The sequence below is a fragment of the Canis lupus genome, chromosome 11, assembly GCF_011100685.1.
Source record: "Canis lupus familiaris isolate Mischka breed German Shepherd chromosome 11, alternate assembly UU_Cfam_GSD_1.0, whole genome shotgun sequence".
NCBI classification, from domain to species: Eukaryota; Metazoa; Chordata; class Mammalia; order Carnivora; family Canidae; genus Canis; species Canis lupus.
Window position 1 is genome coordinate 55,785,779 of NC_049232.1, and position 10,963 is coordinate 55,796,741.

At 44.7% G+C, this 10,963-nt stretch overlaps 1 protein-coding gene across 1 annotated transcript in view; it reads right to left on the minus strand.

Moving 5' to 3' along the window:
* TBC1D2 (TBC1 domain family member 2) overlaps positions 1-4,713 on the minus strand; it is a 50,834-nt gene extending 46,121 nt beyond the window's left edge. Inside the window, 1 exon segment of the mRNA XM_038552915.1 lies at positions 4,173-4,713. Coding sequence (XP_038408843.1) covers positions 4,173-4,526 — 354 coding nt within the window. The 5' untranslated portion in view covers positions 4,527-4,713.
* Between the last annotated feature and the right edge of the window lie 6,250 nt (positions 4,714-10,963).

Genomic DNA, 10,963 nt, shown 5'->3' on the forward strand with positions numbered 1-10,963 from the left:
AAGCGCCCAGCACAGTAGCTGACACACTCCAAGTGATCAAAATGTGCTCCCTGGACAAGGGCATTTGGTGGTGGTAAGAGACAGGGAGAGAGCTTGGAAATTCTGGCCTGTGTGGGGTCCTGGAACCATCACCATCTCCCTGTGCGACAATGCAATGTTTTTTAACTGACTGTGTTTCATAAGAAACATATATTATTGAAATGACCAAAAATATATTTTTCATATATATTTGATCTTTGTCCATGGTTTCTGGCTCACAGCTCCTAAATCCTTTGGAATTTCCTGGGATAAGGGTGAAAAAGATGACTTTTGTTGTTTTAATACGGTAACTCTCGGAAAGCCCTTAGGTGACCCAATGATGGGGGGCTGATTGCCAGGAGAACCAATCCTGTGATTAGAGGCTAGGACTTTTCAGTTCCACCCCTGCCCTCTCAGGAGGAGAGAGTGGTAAACGACTTAGTAATCATGACTAGGTAATGAAGTCTCCATAAAACCCCAAAGGACTGGCTTTGGAGAGCTTCTGGGTTGGTGAAAACAGAGATGTGGAAAGAGTGGCACACACCTGGAGAGGTTGTGGAAGTTCCTGCCCCTTCCCCATACTTTGCTCTGTGCATCTCTTCATCTGGCTGTTGATTGGTTTCCTTCATCATATACTTTAATAAACTGGTAAGTTTTTTTATTTTTTTAAAATTTATGATAGTCACACACACACACAGAGAGAGAGAGAGGCAGAGACACAGGCAGAGGGAGAAGCAGGCTCCATGCACCGGGAGCCCGACATGGGATTCGATCCCGGGTCTCCAGGATCGCGCCCTGGGCCAAAGGCAGGCACTAAACCACTGCGCCACCCAGGGATCCCCTAAACTGGTAAGTTTAAGTGTTTCTCTGAGCTCTGGGAGCCACTCTAGCAAACTAATGGAACCTGAGGAGGAGGTCATTGGAAACTCCAATCTGTAGCCGGCTGTCACGCACACAAGTGACAGCCTGGGGCTTGTGACTGGCATCTGAAGGTATGGGGTCAGTCTTCTAGAACTGAGCCCTTAACCTGTGGGATCTGATGCTGTCTTTGGATAGACAGTGTTAGAATTGATTTGGGAGTGCCTGGCTGGCTCAGTTCGTAGAGCATGGAACACTTGATCTCAGGGTTGTGAGTTTGAGCCCCACCCACATTGAGTATGGAGCCGACTTAGAGAGAGAGAGATAGAGAATTGAGTTGAATTCTCAGGCACCAGCTGGTATCTGAGAATTGCTTGGTGTTGGGGAGGTAGGGTGGGGGGCACCCTCCATGCTCCACATTGGAACTGGGTCCAGAAATCCTAAAAGATTGACTTTTTAATGAAATGGAGATAATCCCTCCTTTGTTTTGGGGATGCATCGAAATCATGAATATGACTGGGGACTGGAAAGCCATATGCACATAGTAACAACACAGTGGCACCCTCCAGGTACCCCAAACAAGGCAATGGTTGATGGGGATCATTAGTCTCCCAGCCTTGGATGATCCAAATATCTATTTTCACATCTATTCTGTTGTTGGATCCTCCAGGAGGGAGGCAATGCAGGCGTGATCAGCCCTTCTGTGGATAGAGAACTGAAGTTCTCAGGCAGGCAGTGACAGAGCTGGTCCCAGAACCTAGGTCTCCTCCGGCACACCAGAGCTTTATGGTAAATATGGCCAGGAGACTATGGCTTGCATAGAGAAGGCCTGGGATCAGCTGCGCCAAGGAAGCCCGGCAGCTCACTGGGAGTGGATAGTGAGCCTCACAGAGCTGCCTACAAGCCATGTGAGCACAGCGGCAGGCAGCAGGCTGTGGGCAACCAAAGACTCCTCATTCTAACTAGTCCACAGGTAAGGTGTGCACGAGGCTGGGGGCTCCATGAAAGAGGCCCTCGGCCTGTCAGGGAGCTACCACATAAGATAAAATGATGCCCACCAGTCTTCTCTTTCTATACACTCTCCCTGAAAGACCTCAGCCCCTCCAGGGCTTCACCATGACCCTGTGATGACAAGCTCTGGCCCATACCCAAATACCCAATTTTATTAATTAGCAGGAGCACCTACTATATATGTCATGGTCTCGTCCTCTTCGGAACTTAAGAGTCTACTGACAGCCATCCCATCCTGAGCTCCTCCTGTCATGACTGGGCCAACTGGACAGTCAGCCATCCCTGACTCCTCCCTTGCATTCCCCCTCATCATATCCCGGGTCACCTCCATTTGTCTTCCCCCCCCTCCCCCTGTCACAGCTCTAGCTCAATCACCATTCTCTACCGATCACCTCCTGACAGACTTGCTGACCAGCAGTCTTGCCTTCTAATTTTTCCTCTACTCAACAGCTGCACTGAGCCTTCTAAACATTCTAATCTCAAAGGCTTTCTTGCTTTAAGCTCTTTGACAATTTCCCACAGCCCACAGGACAAAGTCCAAGCTCCCAGGCCTAACTCACAAATGCCCCATGCTTGGGCCTCCGTTCTCCCACTCCATCTTTTGGGCCCGTCTGTACCCCAGGCTCCTGTGATTTGCCAGGACACTCTGGACTGTATCATGTTTCCTGTCTTTGCTCACGGAACACCCATGGCCAGGAATAACCCTTCTCCCTCCTGTCTGCTCATAGAAAACCAAATCCCTTTTTTGGGCCTCAGGTGTCATCTCCTCCTCCGTTGTTTCCTCCTGGGTGGACCCTTCCACTCAGCAGAAGCGACCCCTTCCTGTCACACTTTTCTGGTACAGACTTATCAGAACGTCTCTACAGAACACTGCACTGTGTGTGCCAGTCTCCCTCTCCTTCCCTCCTCAGTCCTTACTCAAGCTGTTTGAGAACCAGGCAGCACGTCTGATCTGGCTCCATGCCCCAGTGCTTAGCACAGAGCCAGGCACAGACATAGATCAATTGAACAGTTAAAGACATGTATTGGAGACCCTGTAAGATAATGCTCAGCCTGTGGGAGGGAACGCATGACCCATAAACCACATGACCTCCCAAATGCGTGCCTTCCCGGGCCTGGAATTCCAGGTTTGCGTTATTTTATCTGATTTCCCCAGCCAGGGCACCAGTCAGGCCCAGCCATTAAAGGGGAATGGAAACTGTGGGCTACGTCCAGGGGCTCGATGGATGCCCAGTTGGCTGGAAGCCAGGATGGAAGGGCAGGAAGACGGAGTGGTGTCCAGGAGGCTGTCTCCTGGCACATTCTTCTTTGATGAGTGTGAATCCCGGAACCCTCAGCTCAGATGTGTCTTTCCGCTCAAGTTCTGGGGCACCGCTTCCTAACGTGAACATTACGACCTATTATTATCATCATTTGGGTTCATTAAACAAGAATCGATTGAGCACCCACGAGGTGTTGGGCTGCATCTAGACACTGGGATTAATTCAACAATTTGTAGGTGCCAGATGCTTACATACCTTGTTTTAAATCTCACAAACTACCTAGATTCTGAGAGGTTAAGTAACTTGCCCGGGTGACACGGCTACTAAGTACCTGATGGAGAATCTGAATCCAAGCCTGTCTGATTTCAAAGCATGTGGCTTTCCCACTGTTTCAGGCTTTCTCAGTTCAAGGTGATAATAAAATAAAACCTACTGACGGCAAAACACGTTTAGTCATGCCTCTGCGAACATTTTAGGCTGATCCGAGAAACCTAAGTATTTTATCTCCCAATCCCTGCCAACATTTGCTCAGCATTCACTCCCCTTGGCCAAAATATCAAGAAGAGTGATTCAGAATCCAGGCCAGGAGCGGATTACACAGCTCATATCCTGACTCTCTTTCAGCCCCAAGTAAGAAAGTTAAGGTAACTGCATTGTTAAGGCACAACAAAAAGTAAAAGTCTCGAGACACAGCTGAGGAAGTAGGAAGACTCAGGGATTCCAAGTGTGGTCTACACCGCTCCGGACACGCATGACCCCTAGCTGGTTACTTCGTTTCTCTAAGACTCAGTTTATAAATTCTAGTGTGGGTGCATCACCCCGCCTTTGCCGTGGGCGCCCAATGAGGAAATGGGTGTGAATGCGTTTTGGAATCCACTACACCGTGGGCGCCCAGGGTTCACTGGAAGAGATCAGAGTCTGTAATTCTTGTTCCAGTGAATTTACTGTGACCACCCACACGTGCCCAGCCGTGCCCTGGGAACCCATCCTGGCTGAAAAGGAGGGGGAAACTGCCCCATTTACCTTCAGGGTAATAATCCGGTTGGCAGTCTTGATTTCAAAAGTCCCCTCCTCGGCGTCCGCCTTGCAGTCAAAGACCGCAGTGGAGAGGTCGATGCTGTCCAAGGGATTGGCATCCTGCGCGGTCCGTGAGTAATACAGGTGACATTTCTTCTCGTCGTAGAAGAACCAGCGGGATTTCCAGCCCCGAATGGGACCTTTGCCGCCAAATTTACTTAAATAGCCACAGAGTTTCTTGGCGGCCGCCCCCGACTCCTCCGGAGGCAGCACCTCGGCGCCCCCGGCCGAGCCCGCAGGCTCTGCGAACCTGGGGACGGAGGAGCTAGACTCTGCGGGGTCCTCCTGGGCGCCCTCCATTCCGACTGAGGCTCGGCTGCCAGCGCGGGCCCAACCTCGGAGACTCCGGGGGTGCTCCCGAGAGGGAGAAATCTGGGCGGGGGCGGGGCCGGTGGCGACCCGCCCCCCGGAGACGGCAGGAATGCGGACGGCGGCGGCCCGCGCGCCTTTCACCGAGAGTCCAGGTGGGGCGGCTGGCCACGCCCCTCCCGACCTCCAGGCGGCCAGGCCACGCCCTCGCCACGCCTAACCACGCCCCCTCCCCGCACCGCCCACCCCGCCTACTTCCGGCTTTTACTCCGCGCCGGTCAGCCATCTTTAGTGAGGGCACCTGCGGACCGTGAGAGCGCCCTCAGGTTGAAGGCGTGGTGTCCCTGAGCTACGTTAACTGGCGGCAGAGAAGCGGGAAGAGACACCTGTCTCTGACTAGGCTGCCTTGCTACCTCGCGTAATAATGTACAAGGACAGTTCATTTTGCGCCTGAAGGGCCGTCTGCTTTTACCTAAGTCCAGGTGCCGTGCAGGTTACCCTCGAGCGGCGCATCCCGCGGCCATTGGCTGAGAGGGACGCCGGGTGGATGACGCCACTTCCGGCGCCGCTCGGGGCGCTAGCGAGTCCAGGGTCTCTGCAGGCTTCTCTCCGGGGGGGATCGTTCAGCTTGTTGAGGTCTTTACACTGAGTGCAGCGGCCTCCGCTGCACCTGCTGCGGTTCCTACTCGCCTCCCTCCGGCCCAAGTCACGATAGGTAGGGCGCCCAGGCCCGGCTGCAGCTAAATGATGACGCTAAAATCCTACATAAAATACTTGCAAACCGGTTCTGGTGTTTCACCAAAGAATTACATACTGCACCTGGAAGGAGCTATTTTAGAGATGCAGGCATATTTGAATAACAAGAGAAAATTACATCTGTAGTGCCAAAGATACGGTCGTCTTAATATTTTCTGAAAAGGTATTTGATTAAAAAGATATTTTCTAAAAAGGTATTTGATCAAATTCACCATCCATTTCTGGAGTTTTAAAAGACGTCTTGATTATTATGGAAGTATAGTTGACACACAATGTTTCAAAATTTCTTAATAAAGCAAACAGCACATCTTGTTTAGATTTTCTAGCTAACTAATGGTAGATACTTGCAATCATAATAATTTCAAATATACGACTTACATTTGAAAAACTCAGGAGTTTTCCCACTAATAGTTCAGGATCTAATCCAGGATTCCACATTTGGTCATCATGTTCCCTTAGTCTCCTCTGAGCTATTACGTATTTCAGCTTTTCCTTTATTTCATTTTATTTTATTTTATTTTATTTTATTTTATTTTTTATGACTGACATTTTTTTAAGGGTACTGGTCAGTTTTATAGAATTGTGTGAATTTGAGTTTGTCGGGTGTTTTCTCATGATTAGATTGGGGTGATGGGCTTTGGGGGAGACCACGACAGAGGGGAAGTGCCTCTCTCATCACATAATATCCAGCTATGTGATATGCACATGGTGATGGTAGACCTCCTTCACATAGTTAAGATGATTTCTTGGCCAAAATGTTACCATTTTTAACCCTCTTTAAGTCTCAAGAAGCTCCACCTTCTGGAGGGTAGAGGGAGGGTAGTTGATAGGATTTTTTACAGCCTATTAAAGTGATTCTAAGGTTCATTTCCAAGAAATGAACAGGTGAGAGTAGCTAAATTTTTGAAGAAAAAAAAAAAAGAACAGTTAGAAAGGATTTGATCTACCAGATATTCAAACTTATTAATTCAACCAAAAAATATTCAGTGGGTGCCTTCTACCAGGCACCATTTAAAATGCAGGGCCACAGTGATGAACAGGACAAGTCCAAGATCCCAGTAAGCTGTCATTCTAGTCCAAGGAGACGGGCCATAGACAAGTAAACAAGTAAATATCATGTTGACCTCAGATTCTCATACTTTCTAGGAAGAAGTGAGCAGAATGATAAGAACAACAGAATTTAATGTTTCTGGTGTAGGGACAGGCACATCAATGGAGCAAAGTAAGTTCAGAAAAACATACAAATAAGTGTAGGAATGTGGTACAGGGCAGGGTTTCTCAACCTTTCCCCCATTATTATCCCTAAAGGAGCCTTTTCAGACTTTTTCCCTAATCACCACCTCCCATAAAATTTTAATACCACAGATATAACATGTATCTCTATGTACTGCACATATGTCTGTGCTTTATACATAAAAAGAGTAGGATTTTTCTTCTGTGCCCCAAGACCAATTTTCAACCCGTTGGGGGTGATGTCCCTATCGAGAAAACATTGTATTGGAATGTCAGATAAAGTTAGAATTTCAAATCAGTGGGGGACATGATGAGCTAGCTCTTCAATAAGTTAGTTTAGATATTCCCATAATATTGTATATCAAATCGTGTTTATGTACATTAGAAAATTTTACCTTAAAATGAAAGCATAATATATATTTAAACGGAGTGTTATTCAGCCTTAAATAGGAACAAAATTCTGATAGATGCTATGATATGGATGAGCCTTGTAAATATTCTGCTAAGTGAAATGAACAAGACCCCGAAGGACAAATATTATATAGTTCCACTTACATGAGGTACCTAGAATAGGCAAAATGCCTATTTTAGGTACTTAGAATAGGCAAATTTCTCTATGAGAAAGTGTAATAGAAATTACAAGGGGATGGGGAAGGAGAAATGAGGAATTATTGTTTAATGGGTATAGAGTTTCTGTTTGGGATGATGAAACACTTCTAGAAATGTATAGTGGTAATTGTTGTAGAATACTGTGAATATGCTTGATACCACTGAATTGCCACTTAAAAATGGTTAAAATAGTAAATTTTGTTATGTATATTTTACCACAATACAGAATTTTTTAAGTGAGACCATAAAATACCCAAAGAGAATAAAGGCAGATATTTATATACTCTTGGATCGAGGAAAGGAAGGCCTTCATGAGCCCAACATCAAAAACAGCACACAGAAAGCAAAATATTGCTGGATTGACCTTAGAAATATTACAAATGTGTGTGCCAGAAAATCTCAGGAACCACCTAAAAAGACAAGTATGAGTAAGAACATTTTTTGAAACACATTTGTAACACGTGACACGGGGTTAAAATTTATAAGCAGCACACACAAGTCAGTAAGTCAGAGAAGCAGTGAAAATAATGGACAGATCAACAATCCATTCACACACACACACACACAAAAAAGACTAAATGTGTAAACAGCAGAACCTTTTAACTACTTCAGTAATTTTGACCTATAATATTGATCAGATTATTTTTAGGAGCGGGGGAGGCTCTAATCTTCATCTCTTAAATGGGGAAAACAGCCATGCCAGTCTGCTGGGGGAAGGATCAGAGGAGATTGGTGGAAATTGGGACAAGGAAGATGGAAGATAACTTGGCAACTTCCCAAAAGTCCTGGAGCTTGTATGTCCTGTGGTTTAGGAGTTCCATTTGTAAGAGTTTGTCATAAAAAAATCATACATGCTTACAAATATGTTCATCACAGCATTACTTACTACTTCAAAAAATAGAAAACAATATAAATGTCCAAAAATCTGAAGCCGGTTAGGTAACTGATTAAGTACTTTTTGCAGGAGGATATGGAATGATATGGAAAATACTAGGTTAACAAAGCAGACCACAGAACTATTTTCACAAAAGTTACTATTTGGTTATATATATATATATATATATATATATATATATATATATATATATACAATTTAAATATGTATATGTAAAAGATTGGAAAGATGATGCATAATGTTGGTAGCATTTTCTCCAGGGTGTGGGATGAAGAATAATTCTCATTTTCTCATATTCTTCTTTTTTTGCTTTTCTGTATTTATATTTTAAAAAATTATAAGTTAAATCTTTAAAAAAGGGGAACCTGGGTGGCTTGGTGGTTGAGCGTTTGCCTTTGGCTCAGGTTGTGATCCCCGGGTCCTGGGATCGGCTTCTGCATAGGGCTCCCTGCAGGGAGCCTGCTTCTCCCTCTGCCTAGGCTCTGCCTCTCTCTGTGTGTCTCTCATGAATAAATAAAAAGAATCTTTAAAAAATAAAAAAAATGTCTTTAAAAAATGTAAGTACACATCTGTTCCTGTTTTTAAGCAGCTCCAAAGTTGGATATAATTTCTTACTTCAAGAATGGGGATCATACAGACTTCCAGGTGTAAAATAGTCACAGGAATGAAAAGTACAGCCTGGGGAATATCATCAGTAGTCTTGTAATAACTTTGTATGGTGACAGATGGTGACGACACTTATCGTGGAGAGCATTAAAGAAAAAAATAAAAGAATAGAGATCATAAACCTTTTCTCTGAGCTACAAGAAACAATCAAGAAAGTCACATACAAAAAGCAGATTAAGTTAAGGAACTTTCTTAGAGAAAGAAATACATGACATCCAACTCTTGGGAGCTGTAGATTAAGAACACAGACTAGAATACCATCATTGTCATGGTAAAGAGTTGGAGGTTTCTAATGCAGGTTTCTAACCTTTTCCACCCTGTTGCAAATTGAATTATGTCTCCTCTAAATTCGTGTGTTGAAGCCCTCACTGCCCCCTCCCCCAGGACCTCAGAATGTGACTATTTTTTTAAGATAGGGCCCTTAAAGAAGTGATTAAGGCAAAATGAGGTTCCAATCTGACTGAGAAGGTTAGGACACAGACCAGATGGGGGAAGACCACGTAAAAACACAGGGAGAAGACAGCCGGCTATCTAAAACCAAAGGAGGGAGACCTTAGCTGACATCAGCCCTGTTGACTTCTTGATCTTGGGTTTCTAGCCTCCAGAATTGTAGAAAATAAATGTCTCTTGTTTCAACCACACAATCTATCCTTTGGCAGCCTGACCAAACAAATACACACAAATAACACAACAAAATGAGCTTCCTTGGAAACCCATCCAAGACACAGCCCAAGGTGGCTTAGAGCACCCAGGAAAACTCTTTGAAGCCTTATGTTATAAAAATAAACAAATACAAATTAATATCAGGCAGTTTTATATAAAATATTTATGCCAACTTCCAAAAAGCAAAATAGCCACACCCACACCCTGCTCCCAAGCACCTTCACTCTGAGGGATGTGGGGAGGGGCAAGGCGTACAGTCCCCAGTTGGGGTGGCAGGTGTCAGAAAACCTGGCCACTGGAATTTTCACTCCCTCCTTACAAACTCTCTAGGCTTGGTTTCTTCATCTGTAATATAAGAGTCATAATCCATACCCAGGACATCCCACTGAATGTTTGTGAAGTCCAAGAGGTAATGATGGAAAATTTTCACCTTGGTATTCCTAATACCGACAGGCTCAGTGTAGTTCCAGAGGAAAAGAAAATAAAAATGAAAAAAAGATTTAAGTTTTCAGCTTAGGGAAACTTCCTTTGATCTGGATACATTAATTGTGTATTCTAATATATGCACTTCTGGTTATTACATCAAAATGTAGTTAACATCCCTTCCCTACCCTCCCTTCCTTCTCAGGAGACTATTGTGAGCTGCAATGCAAGAGGTTGTCAGAAAGCGACGCCTTGTGGCCTTCATGTTGTACTGTCCCTGGGTGTATTGGGTATTCTCAGTTTTGTCAAAGGGCTTAAAAGAAGCACCAAGCAATACCCACCTCCTTCCCCTACAATGTTACTGATTTGACAGCCTTTTTAAAAAAGATTTATCTATGTATTTGAGAGAGAGAACGAGCAGGGGGAGGGGGAGAGGGAGAGAGAGAGAGAACCTCCAGGCTGACTCCCTGCTGAGCGTGGAACCCAATGTGACCTGGGCTCAATCCCAGCATCTGAGATCATGATCTGAGTAGAAACCAAGAGTTGGCTGCTCAAGTGGTTGAGCCACCCGGTTCCTCCAATAATTTGACACCCTTAAAGTCAGTATATTTTACATATTCCTTCGACTCATTTATTTACTGAAGGCAAGAGAAATGGATTTTCTTTTTTTTTTATTTTTATTTATTATTTATGATAGTCACAGAGAGAGAGAGAGAGGCAGAGACACAGGCAGAGGGAGAAGCAGGCTCCATGCACCGGGAGCCCGACGTGGGATTCGATCCTGTGTCTCCAGGATCGCGCCCTGGGCCAAAGGTAGGCGCCAAACCGCTGCGCCACCCAGGGATCCCAGAAATGGATTTTCTATCAAAATCTTGTATTTCTTTCTGTTCAATACAGGGGTTTATTACATACACTAATGACCATTATGCTTCAAGTTATTGGAGTTGTCTTCCTTGTCAAATTTCTTCCTCCTCTACTATAGGATAATTTTTAGTCTCTTATTAAGGAAGGAGTACAGTCTTACTGAAAATACGTTTTTAAAATTTTAGGCTTTCTGGTCAGCAAAACATCATCATATCCTTTCTAATGGATCTATTCATGAGTAGTATAATTTTCGTTTCATAAGAAGCCTAAAGAATTCATGTTTATTTGGCACACATGATTTTCAGAAACATAATTTTTT